The 26331-nt window shown below is 39.1% G+C and overlaps 1 protein-coding gene and 1 pseudogene across 5 annotated transcripts in view; both read left to right on the forward strand.

Moving 5' to 3' along the window:
• Positions 1 to 1400: 1400 nt before the first annotated feature.
• PDSS2 (decaprenyl diphosphate synthase subunit 2) overlaps positions 1401 to 26331 on the forward strand; it is a 250845-nt gene continuing 225914 nt past the window's right edge. For all 5 annotated transcript variants that reach the window (XM_088023905.1, XM_088023906.1, XM_088023904.1 and 2 more), the window contains exon 1: positions 1401 to 1961. In XM_088023905.1, the coding sequence (XP_087880031.1) occupies positions 1666 to 1961 (296 nt within the window). In that variant the 5' untranslated portion in view covers positions 1401 to 1665. The remainder of the gene's footprint in view (positions 1962 to 26331) is intronic.
• Positions 24952 to 25154, forward strand: LOC114209986 (large ribosomal subunit protein eL38 pseudogene; annotated as a pseudogene).

Genomic DNA, 26331 nt, shown 5'->3' on the forward strand with positions numbered 1-26331 from the left:
ATTTTTAAAAAAGTGTAAAATTGGGCAATATACCTTTCATTATTAACAAGGGTTTGTTTATTTATTTGAGAGAGAAAGAGCGTGCGCGCAAGCAAGGGAGCAAGGGGGGGGGGGCAGAGGGAGAGGGAGAAGCTCCATGCTCAGCGGGAGCCCAAGGCAGGGCTGGATTCTAGGACTCAGGGATCACGACCTGACCCACTGAGCTACCCAGGCACCCCTAACGAGGGTTTTGTTTTTTTTTTTAACACTTGTTTTGGGTGATGCGAAAGGGGGCAGGATATTAGATGTACCCGAAAAAAGAAAAGGCAACATTGCTTGGATAACCACATTGACTGCTTCCCTTCAGCAATGAAGAGTATAGTGGTTGGTAGGCTGTTACTTAGCGTAATGCTGTGGTTAAGAGCATGGATTCAGAAACCTGATTGCCTGCCATAACATCCCTGTCTAGTGCGGCCTTTGACAATTTACACAACCTGGATGTGCCTCAGTTTTCTCAAACGAAACATGAATACTAACACCATCTACTTAATGGAGTTGTTTTGAGGATAAAATGAGCTAATATGAGCTGTGAGTGAAAAGCACTGCGGTTGCTGATACAGTTTTGAATCCTGGTGAACTGAGCGTCCTTCCGAAGAAAAAGACAAGAAAGGGTGGGCACGGGCCTCTCTGCACCCCCGTGGAGGCACAGCTGCTTCTGCCTGGGCTGTACACGGGGGGAAAAATCGAGGCTCAGCAGGGAGGCTGGTGATTAGACAAGGATCAAGGGCATTCCTTGGGAAAAAGAACCCTTTCCGCGGGGCCACGCCACCTTTCGTCTGGCTGGGAACTGAGGGCAAAGAGGGCTCAGTCCCACGCCTAGACTTTGCGTCCCACTGCTGAGTAGCGGCCTGTAACTCCCTAAGGTCAGCTGCCCTAAGGGCCGCCCTCGCGCCGGTCCACTACCCCTGCCAAAGACTGGTGGACAGCTGTGAGAGGCTTCCCAGAGGTACCGGCACCTCGCCCTGGCGCCCTTCCTTCCGGGCGAGCTGGGAGCTGCGAAGAGACTTGGTAGACACCGACCCTCGTCCAGAACACAAATATTTCTGTCCGGCACTCTGTACTGGGCGTTGGGCATGCCCTGATGAATCAGACTGGGCCCAAGCTCCGGGGTCGAGAGCACCACTCGACAGCCCCTACACCCCACCCCAATCCCGGGAAACCCAGGTCTTCCCAACCTTCGGTGGGAAGGGGGCGTGGGAGGAGCTTAAACTTTCGCCCTACCCCTCGCCTTCCGGGGCTCACCTCCAAAGCCCCGCCCCTTCGGGGGAGTTCACGACTGCGCCGTAAAGGAGGGAATAGTCTTTGCTCCTGAACGGTCCGCCTCTGTCTTTACGACAGACCGTATTCCATCTCGCCAATATGGCGTCCCCCATTTAGGAGGCGGCCGTGGTTTCCACCCAGATGGTCGGGGGCAGTGCTGAGCTCCGGCCGTTGTTTGCGTAACCCGAAGCTCTGAAAGCTGCAGTTAAAGTGCGTTTCTGGTCACGGTTTCAGGAACTTCCCCTTCTCTGAGGGTCGGGAGTTGCCGCTTTCTTCTAGGTCCTGCAAGTTCCTCCTCTGCCCCTGGTTTTTTCCCCGCGCCACCTCCGGACATCCCCAAGTCCCTGACACTCCCAGACTCAAACTATGAGCCTTCGGCAGCTGCTGTTGCGCTTGCCCCGTTATCTCGGGGTGTCGGGTTCCCCGCGTCGCTTGTGGTGGTCCTCGTCCCTCGATACCATCTCCTCGGTGGGCTCCTGGCGTGGTCAGTCCTCCAGGTCCCCGGCCCACTGGAACCAAGTGGTGTCAGAGGCGGAGAAGATCGTGGGCTATCCCACGTCCTTCATGAGCCTCCGCTGCCTGCTGAGCGACGAGCTCAGCAACATCGCTATGCAGGTGCGGAAGCTGGTGGGGACTCAGCACCCTCTGCTTACCACGGCCAGGTGAGCTACTCCTGACACACTCGCACCCACTCGAGTCCTTTTTTCCTGGCCGACACTCCCTTCCTGCTTCGCTCATGCTGGCTCCAGGCTTATTTCTTTTTACGCATTCCTTTTCTTAGCTTTCCTGGACATTTGATGTCTCTTCTCTAGTCCACTTACCTTAACTTTTCTTTCTCCATTTGCTCAGCTGAGCGGATAAGTGGTTTTCTTTTGAGAAACACCTGTACTCTTTTCGCGTTTTTGCTTCTAAATTGTTCAGGGCGAAATCGAGTAGGGATGAAGTTTGAGTCACTTTCTAGAAATGGTCTTTTAAAAATTGGGATAGATTGATTTCGGTTCCGCACTGTTCCAGTGGTCGCCTCCAGAAAAAAAATGGAGAGGGGGAGATAATGCTGAAGGTAGACCGTTCTTTCCAACGAATATCGCAGGCTTAAAGTAGGAATCTATCCAGTCAGTAGTCACTATCCTCTTGGGATTTTTATCACTTATTCTGGACTACTACTGTTGAAACTTGTCGTTAGGATTTTAAGACCACAACTTATGCTTCCAGTAAAAAAAATCAAAAACCTTTATTTGTAAATAATTTCAAGCATACTGAAAAGTTGCAAGAACAAAAATAGTACAAAGAGAACACCTGCATGCCTTTTAATCAGATTCACCTATTGTACACATATATACATACTATTTACATGTATATGTAAAATACACACATTTTTAATGAATCATTTAAGAGTAGATTGCATACGTCATGGTCCTTTATGCCTAAATACTTCATCGTGTATTTCCTAAGCGTAGGAATATTCTTTATACTAATCAGTTAAACACATTTACTATTGATACAATACTCTTATTAATCCACCATTGATATTCCAGTTTTGTTAATTGACCCAGAAATGTCCTTTATAGTATTCTTTCCTCTCTAGTACAGGATCCAGCCTAGGATCACATATTACAGTTAGTTGTCATGTCTCTTTCATCTCCTTCAACTGGGAACATTTCCACAGCTCTTCTTTGCTTTTGTTGAGTAGAGCTGTAGTTCTCAGATGGGGCAGTTTCCCCCCCTAGAGAACATTTGGTACTATATGGAGATGTCATACCTGGGGCATGCTCGAGAGAGGGGATGCTGTTAAACACCCTATAATGCCCAGCACAGCCCCTACAGTGAAGAATTACGGGCCTCCCAATGTCAATAGTACCAAGGTGGAGAAACCCTAGGCAAAAATTATCTTTTTTTCACGTTTTCCTTTAAAAAAAAGATTTTATTTTTTTATTAGCACGAGCAGAGGGAGGGGCAGAATCCCCGCTGAGCAGGAAGCCCGATGTGGGGCTCCATCCCAGGACCCTGGGATCATGACCTGAGCCAAAGGCAGATGCTTAACCCACTGAGCCACCCAGGCGCCCCCTGTTTTCCTTTTTTTAATTAAACTTTTATTTTGAGGTAATTATAGATTCACATGCTGTTGGAAGAAATAATACAGAAGATCCAGTGTACCCTTTACCCAATTTCTCCCAATGGTAACATCTTGCATACCTATAGTACAGTATCACAAGTAGATTACTGACATTGATATAGTCAAGATGCAGAACATTGCTATCACTACAAGGATCCCGTATGTTGTCCTTTTATATAGCCACCCCCACTTCCCTTGCTCTCCCCCTTGCTATAATTTGTTGAGACACCTGTCGTTTTTTATTACTACAGAAGTGACCAAATAGCAATAATAAAGTGATTTTACTTGTTGGCATTGTTTCCAGTATCAGGCATGCCATCTTATGAGTGGGCTAAACTTCTCCTGTAGCTGGAATGTTCTTTTTTGATTTTAGATGATACACGCTCAAAACACGCATGTACTTATATGTTTTAAAGCTTAGTAATGAAACTAAAGAGCTTACCATCCAACTTAAAAACTATAACTACCAATCCTTTTGAAACTCTCTGTACTCCCAAGTCCATGTCCCTGAACCCCAATGTGCTGGATTTTGTGTTTATTTTTCCTTTTTAAAAGTTATGTTGGTGTTTCTCTAAATAATGTGTTAAATTTTGCTCACTTTTGAAATTTATAAATATGGTAGCTTATTGCTTGTAGTCTGCTATGCTTACTTTTTTATCCACAGTTGTTCCTAAGACTCGTCCATGTCGTGTTTAATTGTACTTCATTAGTTTTTCACTGGTGTATGAAATCGTATTGTGCGAATATGCCATAGCCTTCTTTCAATCAGCATTTGGGTGGTTTGCATTTTTGTGTTATGAAAAATGCTGTTGTGAATGTGCTTGCACATGTCTCCAGGTGTACTTGTCTTGAGAGAATAGATGGAGGAGTGTATGCACGTGTTCAGTTTTAGTAAATAATAGCAAATTGTTTTCCAAAGTGATTGTACCGGCTGACACTCTCATGAGCAATGTCTGAGTTCAGATTATTCCATGTTCTCATAGCACTAGAACCTTGAAGTTTCTTAATTTTTGCTAATCAAATAGTGTGTTTCACTGCCTGTGGTGGGGGTTGTAGTAATATGTTGCATTGTGCCTATTATAGTCTTTGTAATAAAACTTTGAAATGAAAAGGGCAGAGCTGGAAAAGGCCTTATTAATGGTATATTCTGAGAATTGTAATTCATCTACTTAGTTCCCAGAGCATCAGATGGGGTGTTGGAGAAGATCACAGTACATGAAAGCTTGTAAGACTAATGGCTCTAAAAATTTCCTGGTTGTAGCCTGCCTTGCCTGCTGCAGTACCATACTACAGTGAAGGAAGTGGAGAGGAGGAAAATAATTAAGTTGCAGCAAAGGTGTTGTGGTAACATATATGAATTGTTTTATTTTGTGAGAAAAGAAAGAGCTAATGTGCATGTAGTTTTATTATACTTTGATGGTGTATCACAAATTATTTACACAGTCTGAACTCGCAGGCAGAACAAAAATCTTTTGGGGAGAAGGTCCTATATTTATCTGTTTTAGCAGTGGAGCAGGCGTTTGATCCAAAGGGTAGTCAGACTGTGATTATTGTCAGTTAAAGCTAAAAGCATGGATTAAGCAACTATATTTTTTGACTGATGTACATCTTACTTTGTTGAAATCTCACCAGCGAAACGTTGATAATTAAGAGGAAGATGCTGTCAGTATGTCAGCCAAGAACAGAAAGACCCCTTGTAGTTGATTTAGTTGGATGTAGGAAACTGGACTTAGTAAATTTTTCTACAGTTTTATTTTATATTTTGGGTTTCTACTATTTACTTAAATCAATATCCTAACCCCTTGGGTCATTTTACTTTTTGTTTAAATCTACATGGTATGTTAGAGATGAATCATGTCTAATGCCCTAAAATTTAGCTGAAGGGTGGCATTTTTGGCAAACAGCAGGAGAAAAAAGAAATCACCATAATTTATTATACACTACCTTCTCTTTCTTTACCTAAGGCATCTTATCAAGAAAAGGAAAAAGAGCCCATTGTACTCTTAACAGATTCAGAAGTGAGATTAAATTTAAAATCTTGTGGCACCTGGGTGGCATAGTTGGTTAAGCACCAGACTCTTGATTTTGGCTTAGGTCAGGATCTCAGGTTCGTGAGATTGAGCCATGTGTGGGCTCCGTGCTCAATGGGGACTCTACTCCATCTCCCTCTCCCTCTGTGCTTTCTCTCTCTCTCTCTCTCTCAAATAAATAAATAAAATCTTAAAAAAAATTACATAGGTAATATTTTAGGGTGGTGGTAGTATATAACATATTGTTTCCTTTGTGATTCTTTTTTTTCCTTTCTTCCCTAGGCTGTCATTCTTCTACTGGGTATAGGGAGGACCTGAAAAGCAAGTGCAGTAAAGTAAAATGAGCAGCAAGAAAGGAACTAAAATAGCTAAAACAAGGTTAGAAAAAAAAAAAGAAAGAAAATAGGAGGAATCATTCTACCTAATGTTAAGTCCTAGGTATAATTTCATTGATCAAGACAGTGTGGTATTGGCAGAGGAATAGACAGATCGATGGAACAGAATAGAGAACCCAGAAATAGATCAACATAAATATGTCCAATTGATTTTTGACAAAGGTGCAAAAGCAATTCAATGGAGGGAGAATAGTCTTTTCAACAAGGTGCTGGAATGATTGGACATCACCGGCAAAAAAATGAACCCTGACCTAAGCCTCACACCTTAAAAAAAAAAAAAAAGGAAAATGGATACCTGTGAGATCAATGTAAAATGAATTTGAATGTGAAATGTAAAACTATGTAACTTTTAGAAGAAAACATAGGAAAACATCTCCAGGATCTGGGGCTAGGTAAACAGTTACTAGACATAACACCAAAACCCCATTTCATAAGAGAAAAAAATCAGGAATTCGACTTCATCAAAATTTGTCTTTGCTCTGTAAAAGACCATCTTAATAGAATGGAAAGATTAGCCAGAGGTTAGGAGAAAATATTTGCAAATCAAATATCTGAAGGACTTATATCCAGAATATGTAAAGAACTCTCTAAACTCAGTGGTAAGAAAGTAAACAATACAATTAGAAAATGAGCAAAAAGAGCCTGTAAAGATGACAAATAAGTATATGAAAAGGTGGCAGGTAAGCATATGTAACATTAGCCATTAGAAAAATGTAAATTAAAACCATGATGAGATAACCGCTACTTACCTACTGGACAGGCTAAAATGTAAAGTACCGACAATCTGAAGTCCTTGTGAAGATGCAGAGAAACAAAACTAGATTTCTTTTAACATTGCTGATGGGAATGTAAAAATGGTACAGCCACACTGAGAAACAGCTTGGCAGTTTCTTATAAAATTAAACATACACTTCCCATACAGCCCAGCAATCGCACTCCAGAGAATTTACTCCCAAGAAGTAAAAACTTATGTCAAAACCTATACACAAATGTTTATAGCAACTGTATGTGTGATAGCCCCAAACTGGAAATAACCCAAATGTCATTTAATGATGAATTGTTGAACAAATGGTGTTGCAGCCATGCAATGAAACCCTGCTCAACAATGAAAATAAGTGAACTATTTATTCGTACAACAATTTGAATGAATCTGGAAAGAATTATGGTGAACGGAATAAGTCAATCCACACTACTGGTGGGAATGTAAAAAGCCACTACAGAATACAGTATGGTGGTTCCTCAGAAAAAATTAAAGAAAAAATTACCTTGTGATCCAACAATTTCACTTTTGGGTATTTAGCCCAAAAAATTGAAAACAGAGTCTGAAAGAGTTATCTGCTCACCCATGTTCATGGCAGCATAATTTGCAGTAGCCTAGAGGTAGAAGCAACTCAGATGTCCATCAGTAGGTGAATGGATAAACAAAATATTGTGTACATATAATGGAATATTATTCAGCCTTAAAAAGGAAATTCTGGGACATTATGTTAAGTCAAATGAGGCAGTCACAAGAAGACAGATATTATATGATTCCATTGATATGAGGTATCTAGAATAGTCACAATCAGAGAAAGTAAAATGGTGGTTGCTAGGGGCTGAAAGGCGGGGGAAATGGGAAGTTGTCATTTAAAGGGTATAGATTTTCAGTTTTGTAAGATGAAAAAGTTGGGGAGATTGGTTGCACAACATTGTGACTATACTGAACTGTACACTTAAAAATGGTTAAGGTGGTAAATTTTATGTGTGTTTTACCGCAAAGAAAAAGTCTCAGAAGTTTATATATTGTTGGAAAGGAAGAATTTCCTTTGCCCTTCAAGGTCCTTCTAGCTGGACTAAGAATCAAAATGACATGAGGCAGATTAACAGGAGAAGATCAAATTTAATAGCATATGGGGTGCCTGGGTGGCTCAGATGGTTAAGCGTCTGCCTTCAGCTCAGGTCATGATCCCAGGGTCCTGGGATCGAGTCCCACATCGGGCTCCCTGCTCCTTGGGAGCCTGCTTCTCCCTCTGCTTCTCTCTCTTTCTCTGTCTCTCATGAATAAATAAATAAAATCTTTTAAAAAAAATTTAATAGCATATGTATGGGGAATCCACATAGACGTGAAATTCCAAAGAATTGAAGCAAGGAGATGGGTATATGAGTAAGGAGAGGGGTAGGCGTCTGGATATTACAAAGGAGGAGAAAGATAATGATTAGCACTAAGGTGAAAGGAGATGTTTAGAAAACAAATGTTACCCTATTATTCAGATAAGTTTCTTAGGTAAAGAGTTCTCTTCCTGGTATGAGCATGCAGTTGAGGGGGAGGTAAAGAGTTTTCCCTTGATCTGCTGGGTTTCATTGCTTTTAACTCAAAATAATGGTCATGCCAAAGTAGCCAATCTTGGGACAGCCTGCCCTTGGCCCCTACAGTACCATATGATTCCATTTATACAACATTCTCAAAGTGACAAAACTATGGAGATGAAGAACAGATTAATGCTTGCTAGAGTCAGGGACACTGTGGGGAGCCGGGAGGGTGTAAATACAAAGAGGTATTTTGTGGTGATGGAACATTTCAGTATCTTGATTTTGATAGCGGTTACATGAATCTATACATAAGATAAAAGTGCTTAGAACTATGTACACCTATACATACAAATGAATACAGGTTAAGAAAAATGCTGAAAATAGAATAAGGCTGTAGTTTGTTTTTTTTTTTTAAGATTTATTTATTTATTTGAGAGAGAGAGAGCCGGGGGGATGGGGCAGAGGGAGAGAATCCAAGCAGACTCCATGCTGAGCGCAGAGCCCGACGTGGGGCTCGATCTCACAATCTATGAGATCATGACCTGAGCCAAAACCAAGAGTCATTCACTTAACCGAGCCACCCAGGCTCCCTCCCAGTCTGTAGTTTTGTTAACACTAATGTACCAGTGTTAATTTTTGGTTTTCATACTGTATTACAGCTGAATACTGAGGAAAGCCAGATGAAGGATACGTAGACTCTATACTATTTTTGAACTTTCTGTGAGTCTGTAATTATTTCATTATTTAAAAAAGTTGAAAAGAGTCACTTTGAATTGAGAGAGAGAATGAATAAGTGAATGAACCAACAGACAGTAGGCCTGGGAGAGAGGAGACCTGCATGTTCTAGTTTTATCTCTGTCAGTAGGTAACATTATGACCCTAGGCAAGTTATTCCATGTTTTCTGGGCTTAGTTTCTTAAGCAATGAAGTAAGGAGTTTGAGTAAATGATTTCCAAAGGTGCTGCCATTTCTAGACTAGTATAGAAATTAGTGTTGTAATTGAATATGGCAGGTAAGGGAGCTAATGTCATTTCTCAAACAGGGAGTGAGCAGATTGGATGCAATGTGGTAAAACAAATCTATAGTCCTTTTCCTACTATTTAAAAATCCTAAAGGCTCAGAAAACAGAATGTTTTTTCAGGCTTATAAATCTGACCTGAGCTGTTGTGAGATTATTTATAGTCTTTCTTTATTCCACTTAATGTGAATATTCATGCATTTTGCTGCAGAAATATTCATGTGTTTGATTACAGGGTGCTGCCCCAGATCCTGCTGGAGTGCTGGGTAAATGCACTTTCCTAAAATTAGAAAAATTTTGAATTGGTTTCAGGGACTTTGGATGAGGGATTGTGGACCTGTCCAAGCTGGACAGTGGGCTGTAGGATGTAGTAGAAGCCCAGGTATGCGATGTAGATTGGTAATGTGGTGGAGGTGGAAAGTAGCAACAGTGCATCAACCCTCACTTCTTCACAACTTGTACCCTATGGTTCATTATTATCTTGCTGATTAAATGTGATTATCCACTTGTGCAAAATATATATTTTTTATTTTTAATCATTTAAATTTCTATATGAATCATTACAGATCTCCCCTACTATCTGAAAGTAGAGCATTCCTATGAAACCTTCCATAAGCCAAAATGGCATCAAGCAAAAGAAGCAATTACCATTAATTTATATGGAAAATTTTTTGAGTATTCCCAGACCCAAATAATCTCCCTTAGGCTTTTTTTGATATCTTATGACACATCTTGCTAACAAATGCACAAAATAAATCGAGATAAAGCACAGATGCTCACAGACACAGTTCAAGGCCATGGCAGCTTGATGCTGAGATGGTGAGTGTAGTTCCAGGGAAGGAGCTTGGCGGTGCCACTCTCACTACTCGGGGTGCACACTGCCTCCATAACGGCTCAATGCCAAACAAACATTGAACACTATTTTTGCTTTTTGCCTTTTTTCGTAAAAGTGAAAATCCTCTTTGTATGTCTTTTGGCTAGTGAAAATGTACTCACATATGTCTTTTGTAAAGCAAAGTGCCTTTAACATGAACTTTTGAAAGGCAGGGGATACCTGTATTATTTTGTTTGAAGTACTTTTAGTTTTCTGTATACCTACTGTCAAGAACTTAAATGCTTTTAATAATCAAATGGAGGATGCTTTATTGTTTCTAAGGTTATGACATACTTTTTTCATATAGAATTAAATTTTTGTTGTTTATACATAGTTGATTTCATTGAGCAATATGGCCTTATTTGTTTTCATTGATTACTGTTGACACATTTGGCTTTTAGGATTAAATTTTTGTTTAAATACTCTCTTGTTACTTTTGTCTTGATCTCTCTTGCACATTTAGATAGATAGGATTAATTTAGTATGCATTTAGTGGAGACAAATTATGACATTTCATCTCTCTCTAAGGGGATGTTGATTCCTTAGCAGAGACTTTTTGTTCCTGACTGAGTTCACTACAGTTACTTGGCTACCTATAAAACCTTACTAGTCTTTTCTGCATGTTAAAATTCTTCAGAGGTCTTTGAATTTATTAGAAATTTAATTTTAGTCTCTTCCATGTTTATAAAAGACCCTTTCTAGATTCAGTTCTGTAATTACTGACTGAAAACTTGCATTACTTATGAAGGACTTTTTTTTTTTGGATAACTAGGAGAAAACTAAAAATTTTAATTCATTCCACAAATATTTGAGGTGCTCTTGGCATGGAATGTACAAACAAGAATAAGACATAGTTGCTTCCCTTCAGGAATTCATCAGAGACGGTATAGTGAGCATGAGCTCTAGAATCAGACTGTTTAGATTTATATCCTGTCTTTACCACTACCAAGCTATGTGATCTCAGGCAATTTCCTTTACTTCTTTGTGTTTTAGTTTCCTCATTTGTAAAATGAGGATAATAATAGTACCTATATCTTAGGGTTTTATGAAGATTAAATGGGTAAAAACAGGTAAAGTGCTTAGAACAGTATCTGGCACATAGAAAGTATCCACATGTTAGCAGTTTTCATTATTGAAATTCATTTTAGTGGGGAGATGTGCTAATATTGAGAGTACCTTGGGACAAATGCTATAGTATGTGTGAACAATATGCTGTAGAGAGAGAGGGATAAAGAAAATCCCTACAGAAAATTGAAGACTTTCACAAAGATGAAATGACCTAAGAGTTGGGTCATGTTGGATGAAAAGGAAATGACCAAGGCAGGAAAATAAATTAAAGCAGAAGAAATTGCTTAGCCAGGGGTAGGGAAGTTGTAGTTTGGTGTGGGCTGACCGTGTGATGGGATGAGACAAAAAGGATAGGTTGAACATATATGTCTGCTTCTGCCAAGACAGAGTAACCAATGCTAAACTTTACCTTCCACTGTAAACAAATAGAAAACTGGACAAAAAATGTGAAACAATTTATTCTTGGAGTACAAGGCAGTACAGGATTGTGATTTCTATGAAAGGGAAAACCAATGAGGTGAAAACTTTAACTCTGGCTTTGTGCTGGGAGGAATTTTCTAAAAAGCAACACAGAAGGGAACTCAAGCAGAAGATGGTGATCTCGATGAGTTTGAGACAGATCAGATTTTGGGGAAGCGAATGCAGCTGGAAATTGTAGGGCAGAATACAGAAGAGGAGGGAGTATATAGAGAAAGGTTCCAGAAATCTGAGGTGCCCACTTGAGTCTATTGTTGAAGTATAAACAGCACACGCATAGGATGAAAATCCATGAGGCTGGGGAGCTATAAGCTGTACAGTCCTCAGAGTTCTCACAGAACTGGGAGGCATTTGAGTTCTAACTGGACATTATGGAAAGACTTTGTTGAACAGCTGGGCACTCAGTGGAGACCCCAGAAAATTATGCCTTAGTAATAGGGATAAACCAATTTTAGAGTGCAGCCTGCTCTAGAACCTCCCTAACAAAGCTAAACAGCAAGTCTCAAAAAGATCAAGCTGTCCCAAAAGTAATTGAACTGCCAGCCAAATCACACCAAAACTCTTAAAAGGAAGACTATAAAATCCAGACACTCAACAGCACAATGTAACAATATCCAATATCCAATTAAAAATTACAGGACATTTGAAGAAGCAGGAAAATATGACATACCAGGAGAAAAATCAGTCACTAGAAACAGATCCATAAGACACAGATGATGGAATCAGCAAAGACTTATTATAAATATGCTCAAGTTTTTATTTTTATTTGTTTTAACTTTAAAAACATCTTTTAATTTAAATTCAATTAACATATAATGTATTATTGGTTTCAGAGGTAGAGGTCTGTGATTCATCAGTCTTATATAATACCCAGTGCTTATTACATCACATGCCCTCTTTAATGTAGATCACCCAGTTACCCCATCCCACCACCCGCCTCCCCTCCAGCAACCCTCAGTTTGTTTCCTGTGATTAAGAATCTCTTATGGTTTCTCTCCATCTCTGGTTTTATCTTGTTTTATTTTTTCCTCTCTTCCCCTATGACCCTCTGTTTTGTTTCTTGAATGCCACATATCAGTGAGATCGTATGATAATTGTCTTTCTCTGGATTGACTTATTTCACTTAGCATAATACCCTCTAGTTCCACCCGCGTCATTGCAGGTGGCAAGATTTCTTTTTTTATGGCTGTGTTAATATTTCATTGTATATATATAACCACATCTTCTTTATCCATCTGTCAATGAACATCTGGGCTCTTTCCATAGTTTGGCAATTGTGGACATTGCTGCTATAAACACTGGGGTGCAGGTGCCTCTTTGAATCACTACATTTGTATCTTTGGGGTAAATACCTATAGTGGAATTGCTGGGTCATAGGGTAGCTCTATTTTCAACTTTTTGAGGAACCTCCATACTGTTTTCCAGAGTGGCTACACCAGCTTGCATTCCCACCAACAGGGTAGGAGGGTTCCTATGCTCAAGTTTTTAAAAGAAAACATGAATAATGTGATAAAAGTGATAGAAAAAATATATACCAAGAGTAATATCTGTAACTGAAAGTTCAATATGTAAAAGGAAAAAAATTATCTGGATTGGCTGAACAGCTGATTAGACCCTGAAGAAGAAAAGATAAGTGAACTGAAGCCATAGCAATAGGTCCCCTTTTCAGTCTGATATAGAGGGGCGCCTTGGTGGCTCAGTCGTTAAGCGTCTGCCTTCGGCTCAGGTCATGATCCCAGGGTGCTGGGATCGAGCCCTGCATCAGACTCCCCGCTCCACGGGAAGCCTGCTTCTCCCTCTCCCACTCCCCCTGCTTGCATTCCCTCTCTGTCAAATAAATAAATAAAATCTTTTAAAAAAATTCTTTAAAAAAATCTGATATAGAGGGTCCATGAAAAATAATACCTAATATTCTTAATAGTGAAAGACTGAATGTTTTCTAGGACAGGACTCAAAGATATTCTCCTTATCGCTTCTGTTTAAAATTTTACCAGAAGTTCTAGCCAGTCAAGAAAAACAATTTAAAGCCATATTGGATTAGAAAAGAAAAGCAAGTCTTAACTACTAAATTACATCACATGCTAGGAAATCCCTAAGAATTTACAAAAAAGCTACTAGAATTGATAAGTGAGTATAGCAAGCATAAAGCACATAATGTCAAAATATACAAACCAATTGTGTTTGCTTCTGTCGGCAATGAACGGTTGGAAAACGGATTTGCAAAATGTTTGCAATAGTATCAAAAACGTGAAATGCTGAGGGATAAATTTTAACAAAATACATACAAAGTCTGTACATTGAGAGCTATAAAACACTGATGAGGAAATCAAAGATGACCTAAATATACCCTCTTCATGGATTGGAAGAATTAATACTATTAAAATGTCAGTTCTTCCCAAATTCATCTGTAGATTTAGGATAATCCCAATCAAAATTTCTACAGATGATTTTTTTGTCAAAATTGATAAGCTGATCCTAAAATTAATCTGTGATTGCAAAGACCCACAATAGCTAAAACAACTTTGAAAAATAACCCTGTAATGCTAGCATTACATGATTTTAAAACTTCCTAGATAGCTATAATAAGCAAGAGTGTGAGGGATTGGTGTACAGACAGACGTATACATCACTATAACTGAATATAGTTCTGAAACGGACCCACACGTATATATGGTAATCCATATTTTGAACATAGCAAGGCAGTTCAGTGGGCAAAGGATAGTATTTCAACAAATGGTGCTGGGGCAAAAACCTCATGCCATAAAGAACAGTGACCCTGAAATGGATCCTATACCTAAACGTGAAAACTAAAATTTGAAAATTCTAAAAGAAAATACAGGAAAAAAATTGTGACTTTGAAGTAAGCAGAGAATTTTTAGAAAGCATGAAGTGTAAAAGAAAAAATTATAAAAGAAAAAAAACACTAGACTTCATCGAAATTTAAAACTGCACTTTTAATAATGCTGTTAAGAAAATAAAATGCCGGGGCGCCTGGGTGGCTCAGTCGTTAGGTGTCTGCCTTCGGCTCAGGTCGTGGTCCCAGGGTCCTGGGATCAAGCCACAACAACGTACAGCTCCCTGCTCCGCGGGAAGCCTGCTTCTCCCTCTCCCACTCCCCCTGCTTGTGTTCCCTCTCCCGCTGTGTCTCTCTCTCTCAAATAAATAAATAAATAAATCTTAAAAAAAAAAAAAGAAAATGCCAGTGGGGCACCTGGGTGGCTTAGTCGGTTGAGCATCCAACTCTTGATTTAGGCTCAAGTCATGATCTCATGGGTTGTGGGCTCGAGCCCCTCATTGGGCTCCATGCTCAGTGGGAAGTCTGCTTGAAGACACTCTCCCTCTGCCCCTCCTCTTGCTCTTGCATGTGCATGCTCTCTCCCTCTCTAATAATAGATAGATAGGTAGGTAGGTAGGTAGGTAGGTAGATAGATAGATAGGTAGGTAGGTAGGTAGGTAGGTAGGTAGATAGATAGATAGATAGATAGATAGATAGAAAAGAAAAGAAAACAGCAAGCCACAGAGTGGGAGAAAATATACACATGTCTGACAAAGGGCTGGAACATACAAAGAAATCTTACAACTCAAGAGGACAACCAGTTCAAAAACTGGAAAAGATTTGGACATTTTACAAAAGAAGTTACCTAGCCAATTAATATGTGAAAACATGCTTAACATCATTAGTCACCTGAAAATGCAAAGTAAAACCAGAATGAGATGTCACTGCATACAAACAAGAACGGCTAACTTTAGGAAGTCTGAGCATAATAAATGGTGAGAATGTGGAACAGCTGGAACTGTCCTGTACTGCTAACGCGACTGTAAAATGGTACAACCACTGTGAAGAACTATTTGGTCTTTTTTTTTAAAAAGTTAAGCATACCCTTGTACCTTATAATTCAGCAATCCCACTCCTGGGTATTGAAATGATAGAGAATGGAAACAAATGTGCAGTCAGAGATTTTAACACAATTATTCAGAACAATTTTATTTACTATAGCCGTAAACCAGAAACAATCTAAATGTCTAAGGTGAATGGAATGTCCTTCAGAAAGAAAAATGAATTGATTAATGATTCACTCAGTAACATGGATGGATCTCAAGAACACTATGCTGAGTGAAAGAAGCCAGGTACAAAGGAGTGCATACTGTATGATTTCATTTCCATGGAAAATCTAGAATAGGTAAAATTACAGTGACAGAAAGCATCTACTTTGGTTGTTTGCTTGGGGCCATAAAGGGGAACAAAGGGAATTTTAGGATGCTAGAAATGTATCATATCTTTATTGTGGTGGTTACGTAGGTGTATACATTTGGCAAAACATTTTACTGTACGCTTAAAATGGATACGTTTTATTGTTAGTGAGTTATCAAATGTGTCATTTTTATTGCTAAAGGGTGTTCCTTTGCATGGATATAAGCAATTTGTTTATCTGTTCACCTTAAATGAACATTTTGATTGTTTCTGGCTTTTGGCTGCTGTGAATAAAGCTGCTGTGAAATAAAGCTGTTTTAAAAATAAAAGAAAGGAAAAGTTGTAGCTAGATTTTGAGGAGCTTCTTTATGTAGTGGTAAGATCTAATGTTATTTTGAGGTCATCGGAGACCACTAAGGTTAAGTAGTAGAGAGACTTGAATAGATGTCTTTTGAAAGCTGGCTTTTGCAGCTGTGAAGGTTGTGGGTTGCAGAAAAGAAAAACTGGAGGCAGGAAGACCTGGGAGAAGGTTGCTATAATCTATTCATTTCTCCCCCTGCCCAGCTTTATTGAGGTGAATGGTCAAGTAAAATTATATATATTGAAAGTGTATGGCATGATTATTTGATATATGTATACATTGTGGAATGATTACCTCACACAGTCACCTTTGTGTGTGCGCCAATGTGTGTGGTGAGAATGCTGAAGATCTGCTCTCATAGATTTCAAGTATACAGCAAAGTGTTATGAACTAGAGTCACCATGCTGTACATTAGATCCTCAGTCCTTATTTCCTTATAACTGAAAGCTTATACCCTTTGCCCAGCATCTCCCCATTTTTCCTACCCCCCAGTACCTGGTAATCATCATTCTGCTGTCTTTTTATGTGGGTTGAGTTTGACCCCCCCCTTTTTTTTCAGATTCCACATCTCATAAGTGAGATCATACAGTATTTGTCTTTCTCTGTCTGGCTTATTTTATTTAGCATAATGTCCTCTGGGTTCATCCATGTTTTTGCAAATGGCAGGATTTCCTTCTTTCTCATGATTGAATAATATTACACTGTGTGTGTGTGTGTGTGTGTGTGTGTATTTGTATATCACATATTCGTTATCATTTATCAGTCGATGAATTGTTGTTCCCATATCTTGGCTTAAGTTGTTCCCCTATCTTGGCTATCATGAATAATGCTGAACATGGGAGTGTAAATATCACTTCAAGACAGTGTTTTCATTTCCTTCAGACAGATACCTAGAAGTGGGATTTCTGGATCTTGTGATAGTTCTATTTTTAATTTTTTCAGGACCCTCCATATTGTTTTCCATAATGGCTATACCAATTTACATTCCCATCAATAAGTGCACAAGAGTTTCCTTTTCTCCTCATTCTCGCCAACACTTATTACCTCTTGTCTTTCAGGAAAAGTCATCCTAACAGGTGTGAAGTGATATCTCATTGTAGTTTTGACTTACATTTCCCTAATGATTAGTGTTGAACACCTTTTCATGTACTTGATTGCCATCTCTGTTTTCTTTGGAAAAATTTCTTTTCAGGTCCTTTGCCCATATTTTGATTGCATTATTATTGTTATTATAATTTTGCTATTGAGATGTATGTTTTGCAAATATTTTCTCCCGTTCTGTAGTTACCTTTTCATTGTGTTGATTGTTTCCTTTGCTGTACAGAAGCTTTCAGTTTGATGTAGTATTACTTGTTTATTTTTTGTTTTGTTGCCTTTGTTTTTAGTGTCATATTCAACAAATCATTCCTAAGACCAGTGTCAAGGAGTTTTTCTTTATTTCCTTTCGGAGTTTTACCGTTTCAGGTGTTACATATAAGTCTTTAATGTGCTTCAAGTTCATTTTTGTGAATGGGGTAAGATAGGGGTCCAGTTTCATTCTTCCATTCATTTCTTCTTTCAGCAGCTGGTCAAGTGTGTCCCCTAGTGGCCAGGTACTGTTCTTATTACCAGGGGATTCAAAGAACACAAGGCACTGAACCGCATCTCCCCTCCCCCTCAACAAAATTTATATTCAAATAAGGGAAATAGATGCATAAAACAATAAGTGTAATAAAATGTTACACATGTTGGACTAAAAGTGTTTTCAAATAAAATGAAGACACAAAGAATAGAGGGGTCCACTAGGCAGGGGGCTAATGAATCAAGAATGTTCAATGAAATGACTTGAATTAAATATTGAAAATTGAGAAGATGTTCTTGGTGATAAAGGAATGATGAGGGTAGGGTATAAACTTGGGCAGTGGTGGTGGAGGTGAATTATAAAAAATGGATTTAAGGTACATTTGCAAAGTGGAGTTGACAGGACTTGGTAAGTTTGAGAGTAAGAGAACAGAGTTGAAGTAAGCTGAATAATTGAGTATGTTGAGATACCATTAATTGGTACCTCCTGGCACCTCCTGGCACACAGAAGGAGAAACATGTTTGGGTACAGAGTATAGGGGGAAATTTTGTAGATTTATTGAACTTGAAGTGTTTGTGGCACGCGGAGATGTCCAAAATGCTTTTAGAATGGATCCAGTGCTCCTAATGGAAGTAGACACGAGCTAGAGTTGGAGGGTAAGGTTTGAAGCCATAGGGATTTATGATCTTTTAGGAAGGGGTATAGAATAATGTTAGTGTTGTTCAGTTGCAAAGAAAGAAATTGATTTTGGATTACTTAAGCAAATATAAGAAATTTATTGGAAGGACACTAGATGGATCACAGTTTCAAAGGGGGAGTTAAAAAAATCAGGACTTAGGAAGAATGGAAACTGGGGGAGCTCTTAAGAGTTATCAGAAGCATGAATTTAGGTACAATTTCTCTGCCCTGTTGCACTGTTCTCTGCATTGACAGCACTGTGGTCAGGAAGTTTTGGCTCTGGCTGCCTTTTATCCTCATATGGCTCCTCAAAGCTCAAATTCCTGTGAGGGAGGATTAATTTGGCCTTTCTTTCATCTTAGAACTATTGTAGATCAGTTCCTTTACTGGCAAACTGTGTACTGTTAGTAGCCCTGCCTGGGTCATTGGCCTCTCCTTTAGTTAGTTAGGGGCTGATTACTGTATTTCAGACCAGCTCAGACCTCATAGAATAAGGGAAAGGAATTTCCTTAAAGGAAAGTGAAGTGTTATGAGACAAAGGGAGAATAGGTTCTGGGCAGGACACCCCCCCTTAATCCTGAGCTTAGTGGCCACATGAAGCCATAGGTGCAGCTTGAGGGGTAGGTGGCATGTAGCAGGGTACAGTTCACTCTTAGGGAGTATAAATGACCTGATAGGCAATGTAATTGTGCCTTCAGATCCCATTTGGGCCTGCACCTGTTTTTCTTTTCTTTTCTAAGATTTTATTTATTTATTTGACAGAGAGAGAGAGAGCGAGAGAGGGAACACAAGCAGGGGGAGTGGGAGAGGGAGAAGCAGGCTTCCCACTGAGCAGGGAGCCTGATGCGGGACTCGATCCCAGGACCCTGGGATCATAACCCGAGCCGAAGGCAGACGCCCAACGACCGAGCCACCCAGGCGCCCTGCACCTGTTTTTCTTGATCATGGCCTGCTGGAATTTAGAATTAAATGCATCCAATAACGATTAATGATGAGATACTAGATTACATGGTCATATTATGTTGTTCTATTCAGTTTTCACCAGTCTACTAGGAAAAAGCCAGGAGCTTTTTCTCAAAAGGAAATAGTTACTTCATTTGCTTGCTTAAAGGGCCATGGCCTTGTTCCAAAACTGTGGGGGGCTGTGGTGTAATAATTGGGGCTTTTTTATTGGTTCAACACAGTGTTATTGTAGGTAGAGGCATCTTTTGACTTGTCTATACAGTCATAAAGTGTTGGGGGTGGAGGGTGGTATGTACACTTGTTATTCAAGCAAGGGGTTCCCCACCCAGAATCTGTTACCCTTTTGTCTTTGTCTCCTATCAACATCTCACCTTTCCTTTAGAAATTTTAGAAATTTCCCCTAGAAATGCAGTGCTTTTGACAAGGAAATCGAATCCATTCAGCTTCTACTTTGTACTTTTTACTGTAATATTCCTTCCTCCTGAGCCAGGGAGCCACTGTGGGAGTCTGTCAGTTTGTGGGAATATCTGAAAAGTAGGATGTGTTTGGGTCTCACAATGACTACTCTGAGAAGAGGCTGAGTTAGACCTCCATCTCTCTGTGTGACTCATAAATCGCCAGTCTGACCCGTGGACCAGTGGTATTGTTAATTCCTAAGAATTAATGTTAGCTCAGAGCTAGTAGGTAATCATCCTCAAGGGCATTGGGTATTTCCCTTTCACCAGCTCATGATTACCTGGGTAAATGGCTAGAGATCCATTTGGGAAAAAAATCTTCCATAAGAGAATTGGCCTCCAATTCATTCAACAACTGTGGGTCTTGGATTTGGGCCAGAGGTCATGACTCTCAAGTGTCTTACATGGGTCTCTGTTCAGTAGCTATAGAGTTGTTTGCTTGTTTGTTTAAATCAAAACAGATCTTAGTGGGATGGCCCTTAATTTGAATTCTTGGGTCTGACTAACGAAATACAGACAGGGATTTCTGCCTATCACAACAGAGCCTGAGATTACCTAATATTACCCTGCCGCCTGTTAGGATCACCATGTCCACTGTGCTTCTGGCAGTTACCAGCTACCAGTCGGACCCACCCAACCTTCCCTGAGCTGCTCCCATCACTTTCTGAGTTTAGGGAGTCCATGTCAGCTGTAGTTCTTCCACCCAAATCCTTAGCCCTAGCAAGAGCCATTCGAGTGGTCAGTAATGATTGTAGTGGGCTCCTCACCAATCCTTTTCTGGTGTCAAGAGTGAAGGGAGAATCTTCCGGGCCCCATTCAGAGACACAGTAAGAGCAGTATGTTATATGAATAAAAGTTCATAGTTTGAATAGAGAAAAGTGGTGAGAGAATAACGTCTTTACACCATGGGCTTTTTCCAAAGAACCTACCAGGACCATCAAGGACCGTTTTCATATTGGGAATTGCAGCTTAGTTTTGGTCAAGAACCATCATCTGTCATAGTAAATTAATGACAGTTTGACTAAGTTTTGTACTCAATTTGTAATTTTATTTATTTTAGTTATATAAGAACTATAACCATACAGTGTTTATAATTTTTATATTTACACATCTATAAATAATATTTTAATACAGATCACTTAAGGCAATAACGGATGAGTGAATTTTTATCCTTTAAAAATGTTCCATGTATTACCAAGGATTGGGCCCAGTTAGTAAGGATGAATTGATCATAGGTTTTGAAGTGCTGTAATACTTAACTCTTTGTGCTTAGATTCTAATGAATTGAGATTCAGATACCCACATCTCTCTCTTCTCATATTGCTCATTACCACTGTATTGCCAACTGCTTTCCATCAATACTGTTGTATTCTATAATTATCCTTTCACAGGAGTCAGAATTTTCGTGTGTGTGTGTTTAACACCTTAGAAGTCCTTTAGTTACCCAAAAATATTCATCTGTGCTTGTGGTTTGAAGAGTTTAGTGAATGTTTTTCTAAAAATAGCTGCCTTGGAGTAGGTTTTTAAAATGGGCACTAGATGTTAACCATTCAGATAGTTGTTTCTGATTTAATACTTATTTGAAGTTCTAGATACAAATCTTTAGTTTATAGAGTGCAGCTGCATTTGCTTTCCTTCCTATGACTCACCAAAGCTTACTCAAAACCTTTCATTTTTTTCTATTTTTGTATACTGAAACTTCATTTTAACAAATATTTAAAAATAGTTTTAAAAATTACCATTCTTTTGGAATCTCCTTGGAAGTTTTTTTCATTTGCTCCAAAGATTTTTTTTTTTTTAAAGATTTTATTTATTTATTTGACAGAGAGAGACACAGCGAGAGCAGGAACACAAGCAGGGGGAGTGGGAGAGGGAGAAGCAGGTCTCCTGCTGAGCAGGGAGCCTGATGTGGGACTTGATCCCAGGACCCTGGGATCATGACCTGAGCCGAAGGCAGACGCTTAACGACTGAGCCACCCAGGCGCCCAGATTTTTTTTTTTTTTTTAAGCAAACTGAATTGGTTTTATTTCCAGAGTTGTGAGGCTGGAGATAGGTCTAGTAAGTATTATACCATACTCTAAAAACTTAACAGTAGTGTTTTGAATTTTTCAAACATTGATAATTTGCATGAACATATTCTGTATAATATTTAATAATTACAGGGGCTTTGTTACAGATGCTTTCTATATCTTAAATTGTTAAATATCAACAAGTAAATGATTTATTTTATACTTAAAAAATAGAAATGGCTTCACAAATCTGCACCATTTCTCTCTAACTTGAGGTTATTTCTTTTTTGTTGCTATATACTTAAAAGTATTGTCATTTATTTTCACAGGACTAATATATACAAAGCTTTTATTAAAAGCATTTTTATGTAGTACTATTATTTTTAAGTATTATATATTTTTCTCACATACTTTTTGTTCTGTAGTACCCATGATTAAACACAAGAGTGACAATAGAGTGTGTAGGATACAATTTTGTGAGTACATAGAAAGGAGCCCCAGAAACGAACACCTAAGAAATTGGTAGTCCCGGCCTTAGAATTTTATATAAAATTATATAAAGCTATTTTATTTTATTTAAAGATTTATTTATTTATTTTAGAGAGAAAGCGTGAGCGGGAAGGGCAGAGGGAGGGAGGGGGAGAGAGAATCTCAAGCAGACGCCATGCTGAGTGCAGAGCCCCACATGGGGCTTGATCCCAGGACCCTGAGCCGAGATCATGACCTCAGCCTCAGTTGGATGCTTAACTGACTGTGCCACCCTGACCTTAGAATTTTAATCTAAATTTAAAAGTACTCCTGCATTTACCTGGTCAACTTAGGAAAAAACTGGGGTGGAGTTTGAAAAAGATGCTGCACCTTAAAAATAAATATAAGGTAGAAGTGGAGTCCTAGGACTGTTATCATGAGAAATAGTAGCAGGTGAAGCTGCGTGGTGTAGTGGAAAAAACAGTTTTGGAAGATGACTGAACTGGATTCAGCCCTGGCTTATGTCATTTACTAGCTGCTGTTTGGGCATGTTAACTACTCAGACCTTCTGTTTTCTCATCAGCAAAATTGGGAAAAATAATAGCTATCTTGTTGTGAGTCTTGAATGAAAGACTTAGGTGACAACATAGTTTTATTTCTCCCTCCTAACTGGAGAATAGGAAATATCCTTGGCAAAAATAAACATCCTTTCTGAAGCAAAATATAGATTAATTTTGCATTGAGTTTATTATATTTCATTAATGAATTGCCAGTAAAATAGGATTGACTAATGGGTTAGGAGTATGAAGGAAATAGTGGTTGCTGATTAACATGTGGCTCTGAATTAGATTTTAGAATTCTTGAAGTTGGTTTAGTATACAGGAGTTCAGAATATGAATATAATTGGCCGCTGTGGATGGGTTACAAACCCAGGCAAAGTAGAAAATAGGGAGCCCAGGGTCTCTTAGATGAGTGAGAATAATATCTGGCAAGAGGTTTTGTAATCTCTAAGTCATCTTAACAATGAATAAGGTACTTTCACTTTTTTTTAAAGATTTTATTTATTTGATAGAGAGAGATAGCAAGAGAGGGAACACAAGTAGGGCAGAGGGAGAAGCAGGCTTCCCTCCGAGCAGGGAGCCCGATGCGGGGCTCGATCCCAGCACCCTGGGATCATGACCTGAGCCAAAGGCAGACATTTAACGACTGAGCCACCCAGGTGTTCTGGTGCTTTCACCCTTTTACTCTTGGCCAAGATTAAAGGAGAAACATCTGGGGGTGGTAGATCTCCCCAAATTCTCTGGTATACTCCTTTCCATGGGTAAATTGGCTGCTGTTTGTTTAAGGAGTCATTGCTGCTACTGGAACCGTGGGAGCACTTAGATGTCCCAGTAGTTAGGGGGCCTAAGACAAATGTTTAGATATGGTGATGCCCAGTCTAGTTTTATGGATTATAAGCAAGGTGCCTGGCTCTTTATATGCCTGTCAGATCTCGAAATCTCACTGAATGGCAGGTTGTTAAGTTTCCTGCAGTTAGATAAATTCTAACCATCCGTGATAATGGAGTCACAGACTCCTTAGTGGCTTCCCATGTTCTGTAGGATACAGTGTGGCCTGTGTGTGGCAAAACACCCCGTCCTTCCTTTCTAGTCACTTTGGCCACTCTCTCCACTTTCCACCCTAAGCTGTAGCCATAGGAAGTAAACCAACCACGTTCATATCTGGTAAACATTGCTTAACTCAGGACTTTACTCAAGTATTAGCCTTTTTGATAAGTATTCTGTGATTTCTCCAGTTTAAATTGCCCATTCCTCCAGCTTCCTGTCTCTTCTAAAAATCAGAAGATATGACATCATTGAGCTTTCATTCTCCATGGTCTTGATCAGCTGGTGTCAAGTGGTGGCTGCTTCCTTTAGACTGGGCATATGTTGTACACTTTAAGTATATATATTAAGTATATATATAAATATCTATAAGTATATTAAGTATATATACAAAAATATATTTAAGTCAATTATTCCTCAGTAAAGCTGGGAGAAAAAAGATTGGGCATATGTTCTTCAGTTTGCCTTTTGAGATGCATCAGTTACAGCTGACAGCTTCCTAGATTAATTGACCTATTTGGATCCCTTATTTGGGCCTCTGATTTCCATATAAGTGTTTCTAAGACTATGATCTTTTTGAAAGAGATGACTTTGTCTTTATATTCCTGTTGCCCAGCATATACTTGACACATAGAAAGCCTTCAATAAGTACTCACAGAATTTAATTGAATGGAGTAAAACCTTTCCCGACCAGAGGACTTTGCCTTTTCCCTCACCTTTGCTTGAGTCATTACTTAAATGCACTTAAATTGTAGCAGGATTGATTAAGATTAGGTGGGGCAAGTTTTCCTAGCTATAACATTTGTTAGTGATGGATTCGAGAGATGCTGTTGAGTCTTTTTATTTTGAAATCTTCACAGGACTGTCCTACACCTTCTTGAAGACACCAAGAAGAATAGTATAAAGTTCCTTATGAGGCTGTGCAATGCACTACTGAGTGATCGGAATGCTTCAGAAGATTTTGACTATATGTGATATATAGTATGAAAATATATTAGCTTTCAGAACTGCCCAGAAACGGAATTCTCGCTCTTTTCCATTCTTGCTTTTTGCCACTTGCCGTGCCAGCTGTGTGCCCCCTGCGCCCCTCGAGGCCATGCCTCACAGAATTGAAGAAATCAAGGACTTTATGGTCAGAGCCAGGTGAACAGAATCTGTCAAGATCAAGAAAAATAAGGATAACATGAAGTTTAAAGTTTGATGCAGCAGATAGCTTTATACCTTGGTCATCACAAAGAGAAGGCAGAGAAACTGAAGCAGTCCCTGCCCCCAGGTTTGGCAGTGAAGGAGCATCAATGAAACTGGCACACTGATTTGAACTGTATTAAAATTTTAAAAATTCTAATATATATGTATATATATTAGCTTTCAGATAGTATAGATTTAGGATTTGAAAACAAATTCTAATCGGCAGGTGTACAACTTCTGCAAAAAATGAAGAATTTGTTATTCCATAATTTGCTCCTCTATCAAAAACAGCTGTCTACAAATAGTGCTTCATACTGTTGGCAAGTTCATTACAAATGCAGGAAGCAATTCCTGTTTCATATGATTGTGCTTTGTAAAAATAATTTAGGTGTAAGCTATCTGCAAACCTTTTTTTTTTTTTAGTAACAATCCTATCTAAATCCTCATATTTTGGCATTACACACGAGTGTCGTAAGTTTAAATTCTGGAACATCAGGCAGAAATATAAGAAAGGACTCATTTAGGATGGAATGGCAAATGTTCTAATTGGGAGGGTCCTCATTTTGATTTCTGCCCTCCTGCCCCACCTCTTAACCAAAAACCAGAGCAAAACATCTGGAGTTATTTAGGCAGTATAAATATTCTTAAAAGAATGGACCCCTAATCATAAAGCCTTTCTGGCACTGAAGGATGTTTTTGGATAGAATTCACATGATTGGTAAAAATATCTTTGAATTTGTAAGGGCTCACGCAAGTCGTGAGTGCAGAGTTTGGGAGTATGGCGGGCTGAGGCTGATGGAATTCATCATAGGCTTTTATCGGAAAGCAATCTGTTAGCGCACAGGGGTTACTCTCAACTTTTCCCTTAGAATAGTCTCCAAGAAAGGTAGCTTATTTCCTGTTAAAATGATGGTTGTTTCACTTTGAAAGAAATGTGCCATAGGTATAAATTTAGTTTTATTCTCTTTTAACATGTTTAAACAAGTTTTGCTGCAGGGAGACAAAGAGAAAACGATTCCCTTTAAAGCCCCTATCTTCAGCCTCTGCTTTGTAGTTCTGTCCATAAGACAGAAAGTAGGCAGGAGGAATAATAGCTAAGCATTGAAAAAACCACACACACATTAGTGTCAATTAAGGAGGGGAATTGAAAGGTATAGTTGTGTTGCAGTTAGTCAACCAATATTTATTGACCATCAACTGTGTATTAAAACACAATGACAGATTTGTTGAGATAAAAAGGGTTTCTATACTCCAAGGACATAGAGTATTCTTGAGGAACCTAGTTGTA

The sequence above is a fragment of the Eumetopias jubatus genome, unplaced genomic scaffold (assembly GCF_037043125.1).
Source record: "Eumetopias jubatus isolate StellerSeaLion01/CBP00866 unplaced genomic scaffold, mEumJub1_p1.0 scaffold_6, whole genome shotgun sequence".
Taxonomy (NCBI): domain Eukaryota; kingdom Metazoa; phylum Chordata; class Mammalia; order Carnivora; family Otariidae; genus Eumetopias; species Eumetopias jubatus.